The sequence below is a fragment of the Podarcis gaigeae genome (genome assembly GCF_964106915.1).
Source record: "Podarcis gaigeae genome assembly, chromosome: 10".
NCBI lineage: Eukaryota > Metazoa > Chordata > Lepidosauria > Squamata > Lacertidae > Podarcis > Podarcis gaigeae.
In genome coordinates this window covers 58,390,866-58,417,098 of record NC_139686.1, presented here as the reverse complement: position 1 = coordinate 58,417,098, position 26,233 = coordinate 58,390,866, and the positions used below count along the sequence as shown (strand labels likewise).

Here is a 26,233-nt window from a genome sequence, read left to right as displayed (position 1 = left end):
CCCTGTTGAGGGAAGTTTTTAATGTTTGATGTTTTATCGTATTTTTAATATTCTGTTGGGATCCACCCAGAGTGGCTGGAGAAACCCAGCCAGATGGATGGGGGTTTAAATAATAAATTGATGATAATGAAGCAAAGCAGGTAGGGATGAGTAAATGTGATTCCTTGAAGGTAATGATTGACCAGGCTTCCTCAAATGTTGCCCTCCAGATGTTTTGAGACTACAATTCCCATCATCCCTGACCGCTGATCCTGCTAGCTAGGGATCAGCTAGAGTTGTAGGCCAAAAACATCAGGAGGGCCGAGTTTGAGGAAGCCCATGATAGACTAATCATGAACCTAAACAGGATTTTAAAAAATAAGAATAAAAAATATAAGACATTCTTTAGCTTTAATAAATAATTGTAGAAAGAGAAAAACTGAATATTATTAATAGTTTCACAACTTGCTTTTCTGTAATGCAAGCGATTAAATAAATACCCTGAAATTATTTCTATTTTGTTTACTTACTTTTATCTATTAAATTTCTATACCACCCTTCATCAGGGGACCAGAGGGTGGTCTACAACATAAAAACACAAAAATACATAGTAACAAACAAACTCAATGTACATTTCACACAGGGCAGAGATTTATCAGAGTATGACACAAAAGCAGCTAGTGAGGGTTTAAGGGTTACCAAGGTGGTACTATCATCTTCTTGGCTTTGCCTTGGCACCATATTTTGCAAGTGGATTTTCCAATCACGGCAGTGCAGGATTTCAAGTCACCTCCCCATGCGTTGGCCATCAATTCCGGGTGATTGTTGGGGCTGCCCTGCCTCTACATAATCTTTTGCCTTTCCTCTTGTCTTGCTCTTTAAGAAGTTATCCAGCTGCAAGTTTCCTGTTCATCTCTTATCTGCTGTTTTCTCCAATGCAAAGCCCGGTTATCTCCCTATTTAAATCAATAAAGAACAATGCTTTCATTGATTTAAATAAGAGCATTTAGACTGCAATCACATGCTCAGTTGCGTCGGAGTGAAGCACATTGAAATCAGCGTGGCTTGTGTCTGAGCATGCATGGAGGAGCATTTTGTGTTGGTCTAATTTGGGCTAATGTAAAGATTGAATAGGGACGCGGGTGGCGCTGTGGTCTAAACCACAGACCCTAGGGCTTGCCTATCAGAAGGTTGGCGGTTCGAATCCCCACAATGGGGTGAGCTCCCATTGTTCGGTCCCAGCTCCTGCCCACCTAGCAGCTCAAAAGCACATCAAAGTGCAAGTAGATAAATAGATACCGCTCCAGAGGGAAGGTAAACAGCACTTCCATGCACTGCTCTGATATCGCCAGAAGCAGCTTAGTCAGGCTGGCCACATGACCTGGAAGCTGTCTGAGGACAAACGCCAGCTCCCTCGGCCTATAGAACGATATGAGCACGCAACCCCAGAGTCATCCGCAACTGGACCTAATGGTCAGGGGGTACCTTTACCTTTAAAGATTGAGTGCAATTAATTATTCTTTAGATTTCACACGTTTCCAAATTCTGTGATAACATTTTCCAGCTCAAAACTTCATCAAGGTGCATTAATGGATTAATGGTAAAACACGTTTCGAAATGCACACACAGAACTTAATTGTGTACTCTAAAAAAAATATATGTGTGCAGAAATAGGACAGAATGGACTTAGAATAAAAGCAGATGCAAAATGGACCTGGGACAAAAATAGATTGATCAGTTCATCCCTAAACTGAAGATTTATGCGATTGTACTGCACAAGATGTTGGAAGTCCAAAAAAAATGTCATGCAGGGCAACTGTGATTGTGGCAAGCAACAAACCATTGACAAAGACCCTTTGGACAGCAGGATTTGAAGTGAAGCGTTGGATTTTCTCTCCATCAGGACTAACTGAGTGGGTGGGATGTTATCTGAGACCTCTTCTCTGACATGGCATTTATCTGGCACAATACTGTTGTACAGGTGGCAAAAAAGTACACTAAACCCCCTTTCTATATTATGTATGCTTTCAAAGTCCCTGTCTGTAATCCAGCACTGGTCATTGTCGGAGGAAAGATCTTCAGTTTCATAGATCATCTACTTTACATCTTAATCCTAAATCTGTAAACCGCTTAGAGGTTTCATTTACAGTGAAGCAGTATACAGATATTGTTAAAGAAATGAAATGAAAAAGAAGTGGGATTTTTGTGCAATAAGATCCCAAGCAGGTACCTTTCTGCAATGTCTGGCACACTCATTTGAGAGCGGGCTAGAATTCTATGCTAGAAGAATCTTTTAGAGCCACCAAGTCAAAATGAGCATCTCTTTTACACTGTTCTGATAATAGATCCTGCCTTTGTCTATGCCGATTCTAATAGCTGTTGGAGGACAATCATTTTCTATTTTCAATCCGTATTGAAAAGCATTCTTCTGTTTGTGGGTTTGCATTGATAATAGCTTCATTTATCACGAAACTGGACGCAGCACACTTTTATCTGCCAGTGTACCAGTCTCTAATTAGAATGCTTTAGTTCCACTTAGTTGTTTATCATTCTTTCTTTGGCATTCTGTCTTTAAAGTGAGCTCTAAATTTTATAAGTTTCCTTTTCCGTTTAAACCTATTATATCAGTCTCTGTTAAATGCACAATAGAGGTAAGCAGATTAGCAACCATCCATTTTTTTATTTTTAAGATTGTTTTGGGGGCACCTTAGTACTGTACATTCATATCAGCGCTCTTCTTTTTTCTGTTTCATCTACCACTGTAATTTAATTTATCTACATCAGACAATTTTGTGGCTGCGTTTAACAGCTAATTAAAAAGGTAAACAATCCAGGTTTTGCGGGGTGGGAGGGATCCCTGGCACTCAAACTGATTATAGAAATTAATGATAATGACAGATGAGGCTATAAACCACAGCAGACTCTCAATATGGCTTCATATTTGAAGCAATTTTTATTTTGATCTGCGCAGCATTCAAGGATCACATGCTGTTCCAAAATCATTCTTGCCTACTTTTGAAGGAGTTACCCTGCCTAACCGAGTTGCTTTTCTCTGAATTAAATCTAGGCATCTGGCTTTTTGATGGTGTGGATTATGAATATTAGAATTAAAAGTATTTGGAGGCCCCATTACTTGGAGTTTATTTTATCAGTGTGATAAGTGAGAGCCAATGTGGTGTAGTGGTTAAGAGCAATAGACTCGTAATCTGGGGAACCGGGTTCACGTCTCCGCTCCTCCACATGCAGCTGCTGGGTGACCTTGGGCCAGTCACACTTCTCTGAAGTCTCTCAGCCCCACTCACCTCACAGAGTGTTTGTTGTGGGGGAGGAAGGGAAAGGAGAATGTTAGCCGCTTTGAGACTCCCTAGGATAGTGATAAAGCGGGATATCAAATCCAAACTCTTCTTCTTCTTATCAGTAGGATGAACTCAATGACAGACATTAACAGCCCTGAATTTTCTAAGCACATCATGGAATGACACAATGCAATGGACAAAGGCATCACCTCCCCCATTAGGACATCACAAAGCTAGTTTCCAAACTTAGTACAAATAAGAGATGACAGAGCTGAGAGTGACTCAGGAGAAATGGACCATCTCAAGGGATTGCTGTATGCTGTGGAGTCAGCAGTTTTGTCCAGAATCCTTTCCTAGTGAGAATGTGATTCGGTCAGCATAATGTAGGAGACCTGCTTTGCCTCACACAGATGCTAGTTAAAGCAGTGTTTTTGTGTGCTTCTTGGTGTGCCATTGCAGCATGCCACAAAAGTTGTGCTCCTTTTTGTTGACGAAACTAAGCATTATACAAGTTGGCATATACACAGTACACCACTACGGGCAATATTTTGAAAATGTTTGATGCGTCTTGTTTCATTTGATCTAAATTTATTGACAAATTGACAACCATGAAACAATTGTTTAGCGTGATTGCCCAGAAGTCTGTATTTAATTTCTCCTTGGTAGAAGATGTCTTGCAAGTGGGGGGGGGGGTCTACACTGCCATTGAACACTGCTATTAAAGAATTGTATTTCTGATCTGTGTTTAATACTTTTTAGAAGTTATTTCACACTGATTACTTGCTCGTACCTTTCACCAGGAATCAAGGAGTAGCCATACATATGCAAGAGAGAACCAGCTTACGCATGCTTTCTCATTACAGCAGTTTCCTCTGACAGAGAATGCAGGAAACTGCCCATGCAATTGCCCCATCTAAACCAGTATCATCTACACTGACTAGCAACAGCTCTCTAGAGCTTCAGGCAGGAGACCCTTTCTCAATTCTTCCAAGACATGTCAAGGACTGAACTGCAGGATTTTTTCATGCAAAGCATTTGCTTTGCCCTTTGAAATACAGGCCTTTGCCTGACTTGTCTCTTGGGCAGTGGAAGATTTAGTGGAGGGAGGGCAAGTGTACCCTGTAGTGGGCATGTCTCTCTGGTCCAACATGGGACACGGGTGGCACTATGGTCTAGACCACTGAGCTTCTTGAGCTTACCAATCAGAAGGTTGGCAGTTCGAATCCCAGCAATGGGGGTGAGCTCCCGTTGCTCTGTCCCAGCTCTTGCCAACTTCGCAGTTCAAAAGCACTCCAGTGCAAGTAGATAAATGGGTACCACTGAGGCAGGAAGATAAATAGCATTTACCTTCACGTGATTTCCATCACGGTGTTCTGTTGTGCCAGAAGCGGTTTAGTCATGCTGGCCACATGACCCAGAAAGCTGTCTGTGGACAAAGGCTGGCTCCCTTGGCCTGAAAGTGAGATGAGCGCTGCAACCCCATAGTCACCTTTGACTGGACTTAACCATCCAGGGGTCCTTTTTTACCTTCTCTGCTCCAGTAGTAGCTGGTGTGGTGGTGTCACATGCCTTCCCTGACTTCCCGATGCGGTGTTAGAATTCCTGCTCCGTGATTGCAGTCATGAGAATGTTGTCTATCACATGACGGTGTATGTTTTGACTCCACAGAGCGGGACGTGATGGAGACAGGATGTTTGCGTTACTGTGTTCTGTGAAGTGGGACTATTGTCCTTTGTTCTTTCTTTTTGCTGTCTGATGCTAGAGAGAGAGGGAGCCATGTTGCAGTGCTCCGTGTGTGTTTATATGTAAATAAAGTAGATTAGCCAAAATGCTGAGTTGATGAGGTTTGTTATGCAAGCTGCGAAGACTCTGTGGATCCCTAAGTATGCCAATGTCTGTTGGCATCGGTCACTGTGATGATCGGGCAGAAGAAAGCTTTTGAAGCTCCCGAACGAAAGACCAGGAGTGAGTGAGCATGCCAGTCAGGCATGTGTCTCTGCCAGGGTCCTACTTGAGAGTAGGACGAGCTCCTGGCATGTGGAAGCTGCTGCCAATAAACAAGACAGAGAGGGGTGCAGTGGCAGGTAGGTTGGTGCAGTGACAGAGCCAATCTGATGCTTCCACTGCTGCTTCCACACTGTGCTGAGCTCTGCATTGCATCCCTGCTTGGTTAACAGCAACGACCTCTACATGGGGAAGTCCTGTAAGCCAAGCCACCTCATCCTGCCAGCTGCTACCATCCTGATTCTTGGGATTCCAGCATTTTCAGCATCCCAATTTGCTATACAGTTGCTGCCGTTGAAATGTACGGAAAGACTTTGGGAAGCTCTGGGATGCCATTGCCGTAGGAGACTTTGGATGTGCAGTGTGTTACACCTCGACACACTTTCATCCAGCATCCAAAGCAAAACAGCAGTATATTAATTAAAATGCAGCATTGGACTGTTCTGATAGACTGCTGATAGAGTCTGACATGTTTTTCTCTGTCTCTGTCTCTCTCTCTCTAAAAAAAAAGGTTACCTACATCTACAGAATGCTGACCAATGCACTAATGTTAGGCACCTTTGCAGATAAATCAATACGTGTCTGCTGCTCTCAGCCACTGCTTATATCAAATTTCTCGGAGCCGAGTAATTCTCAAAAACATGTGCAATTTCTAGTTTGCTAAAGCTGTGATCCTGTAAGTGAGTCTCAATGAAGTGTGTGGTTTTATACCTATTCAAAGCAGGAGTTGGAAGCTCCATTGATCTGTTAGCTAAATTTCTGTCCTACCTTTGCACCAAATGATGAGCTTTTCCAGAAGGTGGGTTGTTGTTGCCTACTGGGAGGGGGAAAGGGGAAGCAGTGGGGAGGTAGGTGTAGTGCGAACACACCAGTGGAGCCAATCTGGCACTCCTGCCAGTGCATTTGCACTGTGCTAACCTTCCCACTGCCTTGCCCTTTGCCCTCCCAGTGAACAACAGCAACCCACCAGCTAGGCAGCTAGTGTAATAATAATAATATTTTTTTTTTTTATTTATGCAGGCTCAGGGCGGCTAACAACAAATTTAAAATGCTTAATTGTAAAAGCAGCATAAAATACAGTATAAAAACATCAATAGAGTGGTACCTCGGGATGCGAACAGGATCCGTTCCCGAGCCCCGTTCACATCCCGAACGGAACGCAAAACGCAACGGCGCGTCTGTGTGTGCGCAGGTCGTGTTTCGCCGCTTCCACACATGCACGTGACGTCATTTTGAGCGTCTGTGCATGCGCAAGTGGCAAAACCCAGAAGTAACATGCTCCGTTACTTCCGGGTTGTCGCGGAGTGCAACTCAAACACGCTCAACCTGAAGCGCATTCAACTGTATGACTGTAACAATAAAATTCAAAGTTCAGAATTCAGTTTAGGGGAAATCCATCTAATAAGCATTAGATAATCACCAGGGCTAACTGGCTGAATTGGTCCTACTTGGGCCAGCGAGAAGGCCAGGGGAAAATTAGCTGTGGGGTCTCAGAGCGGGTAATCTTCATCAAAGGGGAGGGGGAGGGAAGAGAAGGGAAATAAAAGATCAGGCTGAATTCAAATTAAAGGCCAGGCAGAATAGCTCTGTCTTACAGGCACGACAGAAGGAGGTTAAATCCTGAAGGGCCCTAGTCTCATGAGAGGGCCCTAGTGTAGTGTCTCCTGGCAAATGGTCTCTGTTGAATTAAACTGAACTTGTTGCAAACTACTATCTTTGGTTTGTATGTAATAACAAAGCCATTTCCCTTCCCTGGGGAAATGGAGTTGTGGGCTGGACGCGAGCCCGCCCCGTGCATGAGGGTGTGGCTAGCTCCCACATCATAGGGAGTTCTCTCCGTGACACGCCCTAGGCCGACCAATCTGGTCGGCCAGGGGGCGTAGCACGCACCATTTAAGCAGCCTACGGGCAGGAACTCGCCCCCTTTCTCTGGTTCCTGCTCGCACAGTTCTCCCACCCTTCCTCCCTAAGATTAGGCTCTTAATCATTTCACCTTGGCTATGGACTTCAGTTGGTAGCCTGCTGAAGGGGCCTGGTAGGAATTTCTTCCACTTGGCAAATTGGCACCAGCCATTTGGTTTTTCACCTAAGGTAAAGGTAAAGGGACCCCTGACCATTAGGTCCAGTCGTGACCGACTCTGGGCTTCTGGTGCTCATCTTGCTTTACTGGCCGAGGGAGCCGACGTACAGCCTCTGGGTCATGTGGCCAGCATGACTAAGCCACTTCTGGTGAACCAGAGCAGCGCATGGAAACGCCGTTTACCTTCCTGCCGAAGCGGTACCTAATTATCTACTTGCACTTTGACGTGCTTTCGAACTGCTAGGTTGGCAGGAGCAGGGACCAAGCAACGGGAGCTCACCCCGTCGCGGGGATTCAAACCGCCGACCTTCTGATCGGCAAGTCCTAGGCTCTGTGGTTTAACCCACAGCGCTACCCGCGTCCCCTGGTTTTTCACCTACCTCATAGCAAATTGTCACAACATTGTAAGGTTTGGCGGTTAGTCATTGGAGTATCCCGTTGGTGGTGAGGGGAGGTAGAGGCCATCACCTACCCCTCCTATTTCAAGGGTATTCTGTTAAAGGAATCCAGGGGGGGCATGGCCCCATCCAAAGCCTAGGGCCATGGCACAACCCCTATCAGTGACCCTGGTGGAGCTCCTAGTTGAAGTGCATCAACAGGGCTCCCCTACTAGTGGTTAACCTTTTTGAGACTTTCTGCATGGCGGGCAGGAGTCAGATATACTTGGTTTATTATTATTATTATTATTATTATTATTATTATTATTATTATTATTATTACTATTATGATTATTATTATTTATACCCCGCCCATCTGGCTGGGTCTCCCCAGCCACTCTGGGCAGCTTCCAACAAAATATTTAAATATAATAACCTATTGAACATTAAAAGCTTCCCTAAACAGGGCTGCCTTCAGATTTCTTCTAAAAGTCTGGTAGTTGTTTTTCTCTTTGACATCTGGTGGGAGGGCGTTCCACAGGGTGGGTGCCACTACCGAGAAGGCCCTTTGCCTGGTTCCCTGTAACTTGGCTTCTCGCAGCGAGGGAACTGCCAGAAGGCCCTTGGTGCTGGGCCTCAGTGTCCAGGCAGAACGATGGGGGTGGAGACGGTCCTTCAGGTATACTGGACCAAGGTCGTTTAGGGCTTTAAAGGTCAACAGAACTGGTTTGGTTTCAGTGCCTAAGCCAATACCACTCATATTCTGTAACCAATAAAGTTGTGGCCTTTTGTAGCCCATTAACCTAAAATACTGGTGCCAAGTGTCCTTATTCCAACAAAGGGGGAGGGTTCAGGGCCTTGCCACGCAAGCCAGGATTCACATGAAGTGAAACCGAATGCTACAGGAGTCTGTCTCCCCACTGTCTTAGTAAGCATGCAAGCTCAGGACTTTGCTCAGGCTTTTTCAGCTCACTCACACAGTGTTGAACTGTGGTTGAGAATTAGGTGCAAACTGGAACAGTGAGTTTTCTAGCCAAATACAAACTTGGAACTGAGTTTCCCTCATTCATCTCCAACACGCTCTCCAGTGATTTCCCCCAGCTTCAAAATTGGACATTATAGAAATGAATTTATTTATTGATATAGTGCGCTTGTGTGGCGACCCAATAACATGCATTCTCTGGGCGGCTCCCCAAAATTAAAGAGATAAAATATAACATTGAAAATGCAACGGAAAGCCATAAAAGCAGCATTAAAATGGCTCTTTCTGGCAGATCTACAGCAAAACAGAAAATGTAAAATTGCGAATCCCAGATCTATAAAAAACACAAGTTGTTATAAAAAGTGAATAAAAAGGTCTTCATAAGGATGAAGCGCTTCCTGTTTCATTTCTTATGCCGTATGTGAACATTCTTAGTTCATTATGTTTCTTTCTAGGTATGTCTTCTGGCTAATAGGCACTAAATTGAGCTCTCATGTGTGTTCAAGCTCCTTCAGTCTTTCAGAAATATTTGCCTCATAGGCGACTGTTCATTACCGAAGCTGCTCCATTTGACCATTTTCCTTGTGACAGGGAGTGAAGGAGGAATATTTTCTTAGGGAGATAGTTCTAATAATGTATGTTAAATAAATATGACTGTGGACAGAGTAAATGGTATTCTCTCTTTTATTCTCTCCCCCTCCTCGTTATTTCCTTGACTAATTACGGCTCTAATGGAGTGTAGGCTCAAAGTGATTATGGGACATATTTAGATAAATTCTATAGGAAATGTAATCTTCAGCAATTCTCTCCCTCCCTCCTCCCCTATAGATATCTTGAAAGGCAAATGCCTCTTTGTGTCAAACAGAAATTATCACATGGTACGTTGAGAAAATGATGGTGGTATTATCACATGGTACTTTGAGAAAATGATGGTGGGACCTGTTCTTATCAGGTGAGGGGAATGTGACTCTGCTAGCCACCAGGCAAGGGCTTTCCCCACCTGCCTTGCCCAACCCTCCAGCCTCTGGGAGCTGTTTCCAGAGAAAGAATTGGAGGAGAAATGGGACTCTCTGCTGACCAGGCAAGGACTTGTTACACCTGCCTTGCCCCACCTTACCCTACTGTCACTGAGTGATGTTGCCTTATTCTTTTCGATAAGACTGTAAAATTACATGTCTGTTTCAAGAGCACTGGTTTGACGAACAGAAACAAAGTGGTTTTTTTTGTGGAGAGGGATTTTGGGGTCACCCCAAGTAACTCATTAATGAAGTTTCAGTGTTCCTTGTCCCTTAAAAGGTAAAGGGACCCCTGGCCATTAGGTCCAGTCGTGGCCGACTCTGAGGTTGCGGCGCTCATCTCGCTTTATTAGCCGAGATGTTGCCAGCATGACTAAACCGCTTTTGGCAAACCAGAGCAGCGCACGGAAACACCGTTTACCTTCCCGCCAGAGCGGTACCTATTTATCTACTTGCACTTTGTACTTTCTAACTGCTAGGTTGGCAGGAGCAGGGGCCGAGCAATGGGAGCTCACTCCGTTGTGGGGATTTGAACTGCCGACCTTCTGATCGGTAAGCCCTAGGCTCTGTGGTTTAACCCACAGCACCACCCGCGTCCCACACCTTGTCCCTTACTGGATAGGAAATTGTTTAACACAGCTAGCAACCCAGTGAATCTTTACTGATCTGAACTCCAAGCCAATCTGCCAGAGAGCAAAAGGATTTAGCCAGTAATGTGACTAGATAAATCTGCTTCTCTTTTCTGAATGATGGAGTGCTTTTCATGTTTCTTCCCTTTTCTTTTTCTCTTTTCAGTATTGCTGGAAGTGATGCAAATCCGCTTCGGCCATGTGTAGTCATAGTTGTCATAATTCATGTTACTTTCCCCAGCAAGACATGTCCGCTGTAGAAACCTCTTCCTTAAACCATAAGAAAAGTGTTTGTAACTTGGAAAGTTGTGGATTTGTGGTAGAGCTACCATGGTGATCACATTACTGCTAAGCCTTGTTTTCCAACCACAATTGATTTTCAGCACATTATGCTGTAATTTAAAAACAACAACACAGAAACCTGAAATCCTTGTGTTACGATCTCTTACAGGCAGTGCTGGAACACCTGTTATTTTCAATGAGAATGGAGATGCACCTGGGCGCTATGATATCTTTCAATATCAGCTAACCAACAGAACCGCAGAATACAAAATCATTGGGCATTGGACAAACCAGCTTCATCTAAGTGTAAGTCACTGCACATTGTTATTTTCAATTGTACAGTTTAGCTCATTTGGCTACTCTTACTTAAGAGGAGCAAAACAAAACAGAATGCTCCTTGCATTGTTTCCTCAGAGCTTCTACACAACGTGTTTCTGAAACTTAAGCCATTCCTCTTAAAGAATACTAAAAGGTATCAAAAGAGAAGGCACAAGTGTTGCTTCATACTGTTTGTGATTAATATAAAATAAACATCCAGTCCAGCATGTAGTTTCACAGTGGCCAACCAGATGCCTGTGAGAAGAAACATAAGCAGAACCCGAGTGCAACAGCATTCTCCTTATCTGTGATTCCCCAAAACTAATATTCAGAGAACTACTGCCTCCAAGTTATGCCTGATAATTCACCATTCTGCTTGGGATTGATGGGAACTGGAGTCAAACAGCATGTTGGGGGCAGGGACTGTTTTATGCTATAAAGGTAAAGGTAAAGGGACCCCTGACCATTAGGTCCAGTCGTGGCCCACTCTGGGGTTGTGCTTTCTTATTTATCTCGCTTTATTGGCCAAGGGAGCTGGCGTAAAGTTTCTGGGTCATGTGGCCAGCATGACTAAGCCGCTTCTGGCGAACCAGAGCAGTGCACAGAAACGCCGTTTACCTCCCTGCCAGAGCAATACCTATTTATCTACTTGCACTTTGATGTGCTTAACCACTACACCACACTGGCTTCACCATATGAAGGGCACCGTGCTAGCTACCCTGAGCTATAATATTACCCCATATCCTCCCCATTATGGAAAAGTTCTGCAGCAGGTGTTCAGGGGTCCTTTGACAGAGAAAATGAAATGGGAAGGTGTTGTCGTTTGATAAATGCTGGACTAGGAGCTACAGTGAGTGTGGGCTTTTATCCCAGAAGCAGACTTGTGCAAATATATATTTTTAGTGAAATGCCATAGTCATGGTCTAAAATCAAAGCTGGATCCCCCAAATTAAAAAAAATACTATATAAGTATCAAATAAAGGGGTGCAAACCTTTAAAGGCTTCATTTATCACTATGTATTTCCTGACAGACCAAACAGGCATCGTATAGCTTTGGTTCGTAGTGTAACAGGCCCATGATAAACAATAACAAAAAGAACAGTGTAAGTATTTACAAATGATTGTTCCTCGGAGACTACTTTGCAGTAATTATCAGTGTGCTACCAACAGTAATGCATATAATAGCTTCCCGTTACCATCCGCTACAGTGATAAAACACCTTTACCATATCTGCTCTTTTCTTTCTATTGCTCCTTGGCAAGAGGCCATCTAGCTCTTTCTTGGGTGCAAAGACAAAGCTGTGGTCTTTGGCTCAGAAGCTGGAATCGGTTCCTCTGCTTTTCTGTGGTCTTGAGTCTGCCCCTAAACTATAAATCTCTGCTGAAAAGAAAACAGGAAGAGGAACACAAAAGAAGCAAGAAATCTTTAATATAAAATATGTTTTTTAAAAAAGAAAGGAAGGAAGAAGAAGCAAGGGACAGTTTTGGGATGCAGTTCCAGTCTGGAATCTTTGTAGTTAAGAGGAACAAATCCTTTGTTTCCAGGCATTTTGCCCCCCTGATAAATTCTAGGTTCTGTGTACAGCTACCATTCAGTGCTACTATCCCCGTGAATGCATTTTAAATTACTGTTTTCAGGTTTATTTGAATGTAATCATCCCTCCCCCAAAGGATTGACTGAATCAGCTCTGCTGTATTTCCAGTTGTATAGTTGCTTTTCTGCCTATACTCTGTTTAGATGTGATGTGCAGACATGGTGCTCTATTAATTAAAAAATGTCCGGGTTTATGGGATATTACTGAAATATATGCCTCTGTCTGCTTTTCCCTCCATACCTTCTTCTCAATTTGTGTATGAGTTATCAATTGCTACAATTTCTGATGGTATGATTACTTAGAGGTGTGTGGGGTTTTTTTTTAAAAAAAAGAATGACACACTAATAATCAATACCCAATACCAATATGGAACATGCATTCCATATTATGTGAACCAGTTGACTTAATGGTAGTCTATTGACTTTTATCCTACGACTTTGGGGAGTGGGGGTTAATCTGTGGCCCTCCAGATTCTGTTGACTCCAACTCCCATCAGCCCAAGCTAGCATGGCTGATGGTCAGGGGGGATGGGAGTTGTAGTCCAACAACGTCCACAGGTCCTCAAGAACTTCTAGAGGGCTACAAGTTCCCCATCCCTGCCTTTGAGGAATTAAGCTAATAACACACATACCTCTGGAAATCCAATCAAGTCCTAAGATGTGAGCTTTGGACATTGCCTTTTTATTATACTTGCACTTATTTCTGTGGTTCATTAAGCTTCATTAAGGTTATTATTCTGCTACAATTTGTGTGTTGTAGATAATTAGGAGATTCACTTTGCTCAGCTCCGAATCGGGGGCATTGCTCAGACTGCGCCTCAACCATTAAGCTGCTCCACTGAGTGGCATTTGACAAGTCATGGTCATCGTAAAGTTGTAATGATAAAATCAAATAATTCTGCGCATGCTCCCCCGAGCTCCTTAGAATAGAGGTGGAGAACCCCTGGCCCCCACATGCTAGATTACTGCTCCCATCATCCCTGACCACTGGCCATTCTGACTGGGGCTGATGTGAGTTGGAGTTCCAGTAACATCTGGAGGGCCACAGGTTCTCTGGAACAAAGAGGCGTTTCCTGTGATAAGGAACCAGTTCACTTTGTTTCTTTCTTTTCTTTTTTTTTAGGTTACTTGGCAATTGAAATACAATCTGATGTAGGCTCAGCCACAAATAAGTACCTTGTTCAGTAGGGGCTAACTTTCAAAAAGTGTGCTTCATATTGCAGTCCTTAATTGGTTATACCTTCAATGTCTCAGCTGTCCAGTAATCTTCCCAAACAATGACCCACTCTTGACAACCCCCGAAGAAGCAGATTGCCAACAGCCATCTGGGGTCAAGAGCATGGGTAGGCAAACTAAGGCTGGGGGCCGGATCCGGCCCAATCGCCTTCTAAATCCGGCCCACGGATGGTCCAGGAATCAGCGTGTTTTAACATGAGTAGAATGTGTCCTTTTATTTAAAATGCATTTCAGGGTTATTTGTGGGGCCTGCCTGGCGTTTTTACATGAGTAGAATGTACAGTGGTGCCCCGCAAGACGAATGCCTCGCAAGACGAAAAACCCGCTAGACGAAAGGGTTTTTCCGTTTTGGAGGCGCTTCGCAAAACGAATTTCCCTATGGGGTTGCTTCGCAAGACGAAAAAAATCTTGCATCCCCCCGCGGTTTTTTTTCACTTTTTTCGCCCTTTTCTTAAGCCGCTAAGCCGCTTATCAGCTGTTCCGCTGATAAGCCGCTTAACAGCTGATCGCTGGAAGCCGCTTGACAGCTGTAGCGCTAATCTGCTAAGCTGTCAATGGGCTTGCTTCGCAAGACAAAAAAACCACTAGACGAAGAGAATCGCGGAACGAATTATTTTCGTCTAGCGAGGCACCACTGTATGCTTTTATTTAAAATGCATCTCTAAGTTATTTGAGGGGCATAGGAATTCATTCATTCCCCCCGCCTTCAAAATATAGTCTGGCCCCCCACAAAGTCTGAGGGACAGGGGACCGGCCCCCTGCTGAAAAAGTTTGCTGACCCTGGTCAAGAGCAATTGCTCCTTCTAGTAAAATACTCAGGGACTGGATGTTTTCAGAAGTGGGGATAGCATGGACCATGGGCATTGCAACCTTATACATGTCTACTCAGCATAGAGATAGATGAATCGGTCAGTTTTCTGTTTTTCTCGCTTTATCATTTTTCCAATCTCCACAATTCCATACTTGTTCATGGTTTGTTTGTTTTTAAGTCTTCATCCTCTCCCCCATCCCTAGAGTGCAATTCTGCATATGTCTCATTAATTAAATGGGCTTACTCATTAAAAAATGCACGAAGCAGCCTTATACTGAGTCAGACCATTGGTGGATCTTGGGGCTACCTTTGAAGGTGACCCGGAAACTACAACTAATCCAGAACGTGGCAGCTAGACTGGTGACTGGGAGCGGCCGCCAAGACCATATAACACCGGTCTTGAAAGACCTACATTGGCTCCCAGTACGTTTCCGAGCACAATTCAAAGTGTTGGTGTTGACCTTTAAACCCCTAAACGGCCTCAGTCCAGTATACCTGAAGGAGCGTCTCCATCCCCATCATTCTACCCAGACACTGAGGTCCAGCACCGAGGGCCTTTGGCGGTTCCCTCACTGCGAGAAGCCAAGTTACAGGGAACCAGGCAGAGGACCTTCTCGGTAGTGGCACCCGCCCTGTGGAACGCCCTCCCAACAGATGTCAAAGAGAACAACAACTACCAGACTTTTAGAAGACATCTGAAGGCAGCCCTGTTTAGGGAAGCTTTTAATGTTTGATGTATTACAGTGTTTTAATATTTTTTGGAAGCCGCCCAAAGTGGCTGGGGAAGCCCAGCCAGATGGGCAGGGTATAAATAATAAATTATTATTATTATTATAATTCAATATTGTCTTTCCTGACTGAGAGCAACTATCCAGGGATTCAGGCAGGGCTCTCTCCCAGCACTGCCTAGAGATGTGGCGATTGAACCTGATACCTTCTGCATGCAAAACAGATGTTCTACCACTGATCTATGGTTCTTCCCCTAATATGATCACCCCAATGATGATTGAAAACATGCTCAATGACCCTGAATGTTTACTGGTATTTGGGAAAGAAAATCAGAAAAGCCTATTTACTGACTGGCTGGCTTCATGCATAGAGCTAGGCTAGGCTGGCAGAACTCTTGAAAAGGATCATTTTTACATGTGTGTGGGAGAGAGAGAAAGAGAGAGAACGTAACATTTTGTTTTAGATCCCACTTGCAGAAAAGTCTATTCCAAATATAACTGAGTAGCTAGATAAGACAACTTCAGCTATCATTCTTGCAAAGCAGTGGATTTCTACGTACCTTACAGTCAGGCAAATACACATTTAATGAGCCAATTTACTTAAACCGAGTGCATTTGTTTATTGCACATGGCATTTATTGTGAAATTTATCACATGACGGGCATTTCAGCTATATATATATAAAATGCACCAGGGCCAGTTGAATCTTATTGATTGCCAGTGCTATTAGGAGCCTGATCCACAACCTGTTTAAACCAAAGTGCCTTGGATGCAAGCCAAACTTTAGGACCAGTGATCCCAATGGATGTAAATTGCCTTCTTTTAACAAGGTAGTGGATCAAACTGTCTGTGGCCACAAAGGGTATAAATTGTCTTGTTTTAACAAGGTTGAACTTATAGATCAACTGTATATTGCCGTTTAATAGGTTCACGGATTATAACTAACAATGCACAGAAAACTAGGGTAGTATGGGGACTTACCGCACAGTCCTAACCATGTCTACTCAGACATAAATCCTATTGAATTCAATGGTGCTTACTGCAGGTAAGTGGAGTTACGACTGCAGACAGGCAGTAGGACTGCAATCCTGTAACTCGATGGTGCTTACTTCTGAGTAGATGTGTGTGGCCCTGCACCATGCACCTTCAAAAATACAACATAATAAAACTTTAAATGCTTCTCTATACATGGCTGCCTCCAGATGTTTAAAGTTTGTGTACTTACAACTTTTATACTTACTTATCTGCTTGGCTCAGAGGTCACGTAACTCCATACCCTCCAACATTTCTCAAATGAAAATAGGGCTCTCCTAAGGAAAAGCGGAACATTCCAGGGTCAAATCAGAAACCGGGACAGCTTCTGTAAATATGGAACTGTCGCTGTGGAGAATAGAAACAGTTGGAGGGTCTGCAGAGACAATGATGGTCGTACATGGAGGTGGAAGTGGAATGGATATGGACCAATGAATTGAGTCTGAATTTAGATAGGATTCAGGTTCTCTGAATAGGTGGTTGCCACTTCCAAGATTTGATGAAATAGCCTGTTTTGAATAGGGTTGCAGTTCCCTTGAAGGAGCACATCCATAGTTTAGGGATGCTCCTCCTGAAAACATCACTTCCTTGGATGCACTGCTGATCTCAGTGACAAGGAGTGCCTATACCTAGGTTTCTAAGCCCTGATTCTTCAGTACCATCAGAACATTAATAGTTCTTGGCTTGGCTTGGCAATGGATATTTAGATTTCTTCTACTTCAGAGTTTGATTCTACAGACAACTGCTCCAGTTCCTCAGGCTCTCTTTCGCCACTTGTCCTCCTGCTGGTGTGATTCTGACTTCCCCTTTGGGCAGAAAATGCTGACTCGAGCCTGATAAAGACATTGTCAAGTCCCCAAGGCTGTCTCTGTCAGCAGACTTCACTGACTTCAGGGTTCCCTCCAGCTATGAAATTGCTTTCTGCCTTTAGTCCTCAGTAATGTAAATGCTTTCCTCAAGGCACACTAACCTTTCAGATTCTCTCTGGAGCAAACACAGCTTCTAGGAAGAGACTTATTTTATATACTTTATTTAATCAGCAATGCACAGGGTTGTGGTGGGTCTTTTGCCTCCCACTAAATGAGCCATGTTTAAAACAACAGTTGATGGAAAGCAGAATTTTGAAAGGGCAAGAGAACAAAATCATGTCAATTTCCTTATTTCATGAAGGGATAGAATTTGGCTTATCTTAGCAGACTGGAATTTCCACCATTTCCTAGGCAACTTTCTGATGGGGAAAACCTGTCTCATGGAACCAAAATCATATTGTTTCAGAAGGAATATTAATCTGAAGAACCCCTGAACACCTTTTGAGCCTCCAGTCTGAATGCTCCCAATAACTATTTTTGGTGGTTCATTAGGCACTTGATGATGATGATGATGATAAATTTTTATTTTTATCCTGCCCTTCCTGGTTTAAAAACCGGACTCAGGGCGGCTAACAGCAAATATAAAACATTGATTAAAATGTGACTTAAAAACAGCATAAACAGCATAAAATACAACATAAAATGCAGCATCAATATAAAAAAAAATCAAAAATTCAGGGGTCATGGGGGGGAGATGAGCTTCTAATCTTTTTTTTTTTTTTTGCAGTGTATTAGAGGTAATCATATGGGGGATATGTATTATTTTATCTGTAAGCCACCTTGAGTTCCTGTCAGGGAAAAAGGTGGACTATAAATTAATTAATTGGTTAATTAGTTACTTAATTAATAATATTGCCAGTGAAGTTTGTTTCTCTTGTGGGGGTGGGAATGAGGTGCCGGTACTCATATATTGATGAAATCGTCATGGGTGCCACCACAAAATGGCTGTCATGAACAACATTAAAAATAAGAGCTGGTATGGCAAGGAAGTTGGTATTGACCCAAAAGAGCTCTGCATGTCACACAAAAAGAAGATAGGGGATGCAGATTTGTATAAAATGTGCATATGCTAGCTTATATGTATGGATACAATTTTAGAAAACCTTACTGTAGTTTAAGTGGAAGTTGTTCTGCTTGTCCAAAGTGCTGTCTGTGGCTACATTGCATACCACTAAGTTTTCTTCCTTGTAAGTTTTTTTCCTAAGCAGGAGCCTACAAGTTCACCTCAAAATATCACTTTGTGCCATTAAAATGTTTGTGTGTGTTTGTGTGCATTAACTATAGGTAAAATTTCACTGCTAGCATCAGCAGTAGGTTTGCTCTGACACTGGAGATGAATTCTGGTTATTGTGCTGACTTACGAGCCGGACTCTCAAACAGGCATGCAAAGACGCAAGCCCAACATAGGATGATGTGATGTTTCTGGGCTACAGAACCCATCATTCCTAACCATTGGCCTTGCTGGCTGGTGTTGATAGGAGCTGGAGTTGGACAACATTTGAGGGGTCACAGGTTCCCCCATCCCTGATGTTTCTTCATTCTTCGACTGCATAGCCAGATCAATTCTATTCACGTCAGCTACATGGCTGAACTCATTGTAGGCATCTTAAGCGTTACCATTCTTGACACGTCTTAACCTCGCAGCACCTCATATACTGTTTTCACAATGAGTGCAGGAAGATAAAAGTCCCTGCCCATATCAACAATTATGTTGATTTTTATAATGAGTACAAAGCACACAAACTAGAATCTTCATCTAAGAGAATGAAAATAAATCATGTTTTATTCATTTAGCTACAATATTTGCGCACCGGTCTCATGTATTGCCTCATGACAAATGTGTGGATTTAGCAAATTTGAGTTCTCAGCTCTATAATTTCCATGGGAGGAAAGCTGTTAAGAACAAGCGTGCAGTCCTTGGCATTTATAAATTAGGAAATCTACTTCCCTTTGTGATTAATAATGAATCTTCTTTTAGAATTGGGTCATTTACCAGTGAATGCTGCACACGTGTGCTGTAAAACTGCCGACTGACAAGTTTCCTCAGCAGCATGGCCTACCATATGCCTTGCCTCCGCCAGAAATACATTTGGAGTGCTTATTAATTTTCAAAGGAAGTTCAGCTCTGCCTCCTTCATGGGACATGCTTTTGAAAGGCTACTGCCAAGCTGAAAAGGACAAAAAAAATTGTCAAAGTAAGGTAAAGACTGACTTCTGGATTTAGGATGGTGTAGGAGTTGGTCTACATCCTAGTTGATGTGGTCGTTTGACTTTCATATGTCTGCAGAGAAAGGGTCAGAAAATCTCAGGCCACACCGAGAAAGTTTGCAGTGAATATTGCTTTTTTAAAAATGCAAAGTCTTTTCAAGAGAAATGATTTGTTTGCTGCAAGGGAGGCCTGCCTGAACCATTTAGCCACCTGATTCATAATAATAATGAAAATGATGCTAATAATAATTTTATTATTTGTACCCAGCCCATCTGACTGGATTTCCCCAGCTAATCTAAATGAATAAATACCCTTACATTGTCCTTACACTCTAAATGAATAAATACCCTTATATTATGGTGGTTTTACCTTGCCTCTGGTAACTAGGAAGATGCTTCCATGGAAAGAAGGGGGAGATGTTGAAATAAACAATAAAGAGAAAAGGGACGTGGAATACAAAAAAATATATTTTCAGTGGCATGACAGCAGAATTTCTTGGGGAAACTTTCTATGAGCATATGCAACACCTTTCTTCTCAGTCATTGTTTCAAGACTTTGGTTTCTCTTCAACAGGCAGAGGCAACCTGGGATACTTTAAGGCAGAGGTGGAGAACCTGTGGTTGTTGAGATGTTTTTGGACTACAACTCCCATGATCACTGGTCATACTGGCTGGGGCTGAAGGGAGTTACAGTCCCAACTAGGAGGGTCCCTGTGGTTCTTGTTGGAGGAGAGAAGGAAGAGCAATAGTGTTTGTTGCTTCATATATCTCTATGTTAGGCTTTGTGGCTCTTAGAATTCAGTCAAGAGCATGCTGCAATTCAAAAGATGTACCAAATTCATATGGCATGGGAAGAGATGACAGATTGCCTCACAACTGTAGGAATTTATCTTGAAGGTCCTCTAAGACCCAAGTGTGCATGCCATTTGGCCGCACTGGGAACCATTCTATTTGGGCTGAATTCATAACGTTTGGTACATTTGTTATCTTATAAGTGTGATCCTAAGCTCTCTTTGTGCAGTGGCTTCCTTTTCTGTGGAGGGAAATCCTCCATGTATGCAGAGGGGTCCTCTGTTGCATGAATGGAGGATTGGTCAACTTAGTTAGGGGATAGCCAATGTAATGTCCTCCAGATGTTGATATATTACAAGTTGAATCAGCTTTTCCCAGTATAGCTGATGACCAGGGAAATTGAAATCCAACATCATCTGGAGGGCACCAGGAACAGTAACATATTTTTATCTGTTGGTGCTAAAGTTTGTGCTAATGATTCATCCCCCCTCATGTCAGGAGATGTGTGACTTTCATAATGTCCAGTTATGACCCTCTATGGCTCAAGTACAGGGACTGACAGACAGATCTATGCAGGGGGGGGGGGAGAGATACACAAAAAACAACAACACCCAGATTGCAAATGCTTGCAGTTCTGTGTGTGAGTATGGATGTGTGTGCATAAACAGCATAACAACTTGAGAAATTGCTCAGGTTTCCTTGAGATTTGAATAGCCAGAAGAATACCAGCAGTGCGGTCTTGTTATTTACAGATCTGTTCCTGAAAGCACTCCCTTGGGCTTTCTCTATTTCACAAGCAATTGTGCATATGGGTATTTTTTACACGTTGGACTTCATGGACCTACAGAGGTGGTGTAGAGCCACTCTTTAGATGGCTATGTTATTTACTGGATTTCCCTCAACATGTGGCAAACCAGTCTTGCTGTGACTGGGAATCCTCTTTGTCATTTTCTCTGAGTCGGGCCCTCAGAGACCCCTGCCTCAAAGCCCTGCCCTGACAGGACCACTGTCTCCAAGCCAAGTAGGCAAATATTGCTGGATGGCTGAGGAGGATTGCTAGCCTTTGCTCAGACAGATGTGGGTGTTTGATAGTTCTGACAAGAGAGCACAACTCATGTGGTGTTCTCCTTCTCTAACAGAGTCTGAATTCATCAGGGAGCCTCTTTGCAGAAAGTGCCAGTGCCAGGCTTAACAGCCTGATCAATAGAGGCAGGCAGAGGATGGGGTCTGTAGGCCTAGTCTTCAAGAACACTTATAGCGTGATGGGATAAGGCTTTGTAATTGCTCAGCCTGTAGTTAAAATATTGAGACTGGGGAGAAAGGAGACAGAAAAAACTGTAGGGTAATTGAAACCCCAAAGAGAATGCATTTCACCATGCTGTTGAAGATGCTGCCCTTACAGGAAAATATATTGAAATTAAATATGAACAACTGCATTGGTTGATACTTATATGCCCAAGCCTCCTTTTCTAAACAGCTGGCGAAACCTCTGGCTCGGGGTTCCAATGAGAGAGGAAGAGAGAGACAGACTGTTACATAGTGACACATTTGCTCTGTAGTCAATTTCCCATCCTTAAGCAAGTGGCAGCGCGCATGCGCATGCACATACACAGAGCAGATAGAGCATCAGGAAAAGCACATGTGTAGGAAAAGCAGATGCTAAGAAGTGTTGTTATGATTAGAAATAGAAATATTTTAGATTGCAGCTTGACCTCTGTCTGCTAAAGAGAGGGAGAGATTTTGACTTTATCATGTCAGGGTCAACGAGAGTTGAGTTTCTCAAATGAAGCATGAGGGATGCTCAGACAATCCCAAGCAAGTAAATGCGATGAAAAATTCAGCTTCAAATTTGTAGCAAGGTTCTGGCTCCGGTAGTGAGTGCTATGCCCTTTTTGTGACTCCCACGCAGGGGGAGCATTGAGTTGGATTTGAACTAGATTATATTTCTGAAGGCAAAATCACCACGCTGACAAAAACAGTATCAGTGCCCTTAATAAGGTACATTTATATACCACATTCTGTCAGCGGTTTCCAACCCAGTGCCTATGGGTGCCATAGCACCCATGAAGGCTTTCAGTAGTGCCACTGGGCAGGTGCCCCAGACTCTGAGCTTTCATTTGTTCAAAGAGTAAATTTCCAGCTTCACTAGAAAGAAAGTTATGTGGCAAAATGAGCAGGTAACTTCTAAGTGATTTCTGTGAAATGGGAATGGTTTGGATACCTTGTATATTTTTTCCTGATGCTGAGGAATGCACCCTAACAGAAACAGTATGTGTGTGTGTGAACACAGCTCACTTCCCAAGAATAAGGTTGTAAAGGGTGGTTGTCTCTCTAATTTCATGTTATTCCATGTTCCCTGTGGCAGCCATTTTGTGTTACACCATGCCTGCTCCATGGCAACTGTTTTTACCTGGTGCTCTGACACACTCTCAAAATTTGAAATGTGTTCACTAGTCCCAAAAGGTTGACAATCCCTTCTCTATGAAATCATTGGTAATATTTATTGGAGCTCATCGATCCAAGGAAAGCTACTGTAAAGATTTTGCCAGTATTATTGCAACTGTCACGTACAAACATGGATTCCGGTTTCACACAAGCATTCAGTGTTTTAACAGCAGCCTTTTTATATTAAATTGAAGATTCCATTGTCTTCGCTGAAATACGGCGTGAGAATTCCACTGAAGATGCTAGTTCATTATTTTTTAAATGAAAATTAAACTGTACTTCAACTCAGGTGCCAAAATTGGCCGTTGGTTAAATTACCAATGTTCTGAATGTGCTTTCGGTAGCTGGAGCTCTCCTAGTAAATTAAAAATCATTAAATGGGGAGTGGGCAGGGGAATCAATCTAGAATAAGATTTTTCAGTAGGCTATAAAGCATATATAGCAGGAAGAACCGCACATAATTCTTAGTTCATTAGGCTAAAGCACAATTCTCCCAATGTTAAGCACATTTATCCTGTTGATTTCATTGCAGGGTTAAGCGCAACTCTTTGTAATTAAAATAATTACGATTTTGCCTAGTTTTTACACAGCGTGCCAACATGCATAGGACCTTCAGTGTGAAAGATCTCTGCACACAAATAATTTGAGGCAGGGACATTGTGGTGCTGAATGTACATGAATGTAGCCTATTTGATTTCTCATCACCTGACAACACGGAAGTGAACCTGCGAAACATTCCCATCGAAAGGTAGTGTGTTCAGTGTGATTTGAAAGCATGTGCTGGGCTGTTAAACCTGTACAATCCTTCACTGATGTTGCTTTCGTCCTATTCAGCCACAGGTATAGCCTGAGAGACAACTGATCTATGACAGGAGTAATGAAAGGATTATTTGAAACCTTCTCAGGAACCCATTATCACTGTGCATTTAAAATTAATGATGCATGAATTCTTGACGCACAGACAGAAGCACTTCACACCCAAACAACACAGAGCTAGTTATATGTTCACTCTTTTATGCACTGTAATAACACCCCATCCTAAATAAACTGTTATCCATTTTACATTTAATATGATTTCCACCCCTTTTGATTTGCTTTTTTATTTTTTTATTTTTTAAATCCCGTCAAGAGGTCAATATACATATAGCTTGGGGAAATTACTTAAAAGAATTATTCAGTTGGGCTGGAATGGAAATTACAGTACAACCCATCCACACTTTCTAAGCCTAGGCTGTGCAAGGGGAAATCACTGCTGTGAGTTTTCTCTTATCAGTGCCAGATTGCCAAATAGTCAGAGTAGGAACCAGCCTTTTAGGGCCTCCCCCCAACAATGGATAAAAATAATATTGATTTGATTTTGAAAGAAAATAACAATCAAGCTTTCTTAGTTCAGTGCGAGGGGCCCCTGAGATATCGACTTCCTTGGGGCCTCTGCAAGATTTTATTTGGCACTGTCTCCTATGGCAGTATTTTGTATTTACCCATGTAAATAATATCTCATGCCAAAATTGAACATACCATGGCTTAAATCCCCACAAGCTTACTGTGAGCATCTCATAGTGCTAAGCTTCCCACAGCTTATTGTTAAACAGAACACAGCACTGTTCTGGCTTATCTTACACAGATATAATGCCCATACATTTGGACAGATGGTATTAAATTACATTCAATGCAAGATGCAGAGACATTGTCCATGCACTTCATTCATATAAATACACACACACACACACACACACACACACACACACACACTTATTTAATTCTCTGTTTTACAATTTAGAATATTCATTTAAACAACCTTAAAATATCAATGACTTCCCTTCTTCTCTTTCCGTAGTTCATTCTGCATATCATAAATCCCTGCATATTTTACATAAACTAAACCATTCAGCTTTCCATTATTATATCCATCAAAATTTGTTTACACTGTTGAATTTATCTTAATGCTGCCAATGTTTTCAAGTGTACACAATTCCCCCCACCATATAATCAACAAACATTTCCAGTCTTCTTTAAACACGCGTTCTTCTTGTCCTCTTATTCTATATGTTAGGTCCACAAGCTGCACTTCTTCCATCAGCTTAAGTTGCCATTCTTCTTTAACTGGGACCTTGTTTGTTTTCTAATTTGGAGCTAACAAAACATGGGCTGCAGTAGGAGCATACATAAATAACTTTTTTTGACACCTGAGAATTTTCATCTGGTTTTATTTGGGGGTTTTTTATTTCCCAATACTCTTTTACCACTTTACAAGTCCACCACATATGAAAGTGCATTCCCTCAACTTCATTGCATCTCCAGCACTTACCTGATCCAGTCTTATACATCTTAGCAAGTCCATGCACTTCTAAGAAATTCCCCAGGGTCAGGAAATTGGGGAAAGTCTTTATTACTATGAACAGTGGGTGAAGTAGCTGCAGCCAGCTAATGCCAAGTATTCTTTGCAATGCCAAAACACTGCATTTACTGAAAACTTGAAGTGTCCTTGACATTTCAACTTTATGCCAAGATGGTGTTCACATTCATCACTACTTTTATCAGGACAAGGTTAGTTTGGTTATGGAAATTTGTCAGCACTTGTGTTCAAATTTCTTCCATTAAACCCATACTTGTGTGCAGTTTTGAGCAATTTACACATTTCTGAAAGCAATTTCCCCTTATATAATGATCGTTTGTATGTTATTTCTGCTCAGGGAATGCTCTCCCCAGAGAGACACACCTGGTGCCATCCTTACATATCTTTGGCCAGCCTTTCTTAACCCTGGCTCCCCAAACATGGTTGCACTACATCCCTAGTGAGAAGGGGCAGCAGTCAGGGATGATGGGAGTTGTAGTTCAAAAACATCTGGAGATCCAAGGTTGAGAATGGCTGCTTTAGACACCAGGTGAAAACATGCCCCTTTCATCAGACCTTTGGCTTTTAATCATCTATGACCTTTTTTGCATGGGTGGGATGTTTTTATTTTATTTTTAATGCTGGTTTTAATATATGTATATGTCCATCTTTTGTTTTAAAAGGTTGGAAGTACCTCTGAGCTTCCATGGCAAAAAGCAACTAATAATCTTAATCATATCCTTCTTATTCACACTTCCCCAATAAGTGAATGTTTGTAAGCATAGTTTGGTTGGCAAGCTGCATCACAAAATTCAGAGAAGTGCAAATTTGCAGGCAGTGTTTTGATTTTTCATATTGTTTTCAAAAGTGTGAATTACATAGGTTCACTTTTGAATGTAACCCAAACTGAATTTCACCCTCATCCCTAGTCCCAGGTAAACTTAACTGAAAGCCAGCAGAACAAATGGACACGTTTGATGTCTGACATTATGGTCAATGACACAGAACATCCCTCTCTCTACTTTTAAAAGTCAAACATGGAAATCCATTAGATATATCGATTTATAAAAACGGGTGAGTAGATACAATGGGTTATATTTTACCTACTGCACTTACCCTCAAATTTTTAAAATCACCATGACATTCTTTGGTTTGTTTACACGTGACTGATTGGGAACTAATTACTATGCAAAAAAAAGTAAATAAATTGGCAGGTAGATT

The 26,233-nt window shown here is 42.4% G+C and overlaps 1 protein-coding gene across 4 annotated transcripts in view; it reads left to right on the top strand.

Annotated features, from left to right (window-relative positions):
• The window catches only part of GRM8 (glutamate metabotropic receptor 8), a 552,158-nt gene that overhangs the window by 454,979 nt on the left and 70,946 nt on the right, over positions 1 to 26,233 (top strand). For all 4 annotated transcript variants that reach the window (XM_083699119.1, XM_083699120.1, XM_083699117.1 and 1 more), the window contains exon 8: positions 10,815 to 10,951. In XM_083699119.1, the coding sequence (XP_083555245.1) occupies positions 10,815 to 10,951 (137 nt within the window). The remainder of the gene's footprint in view (positions 1 to 10,814; positions 10,952 to 26,233) is intronic.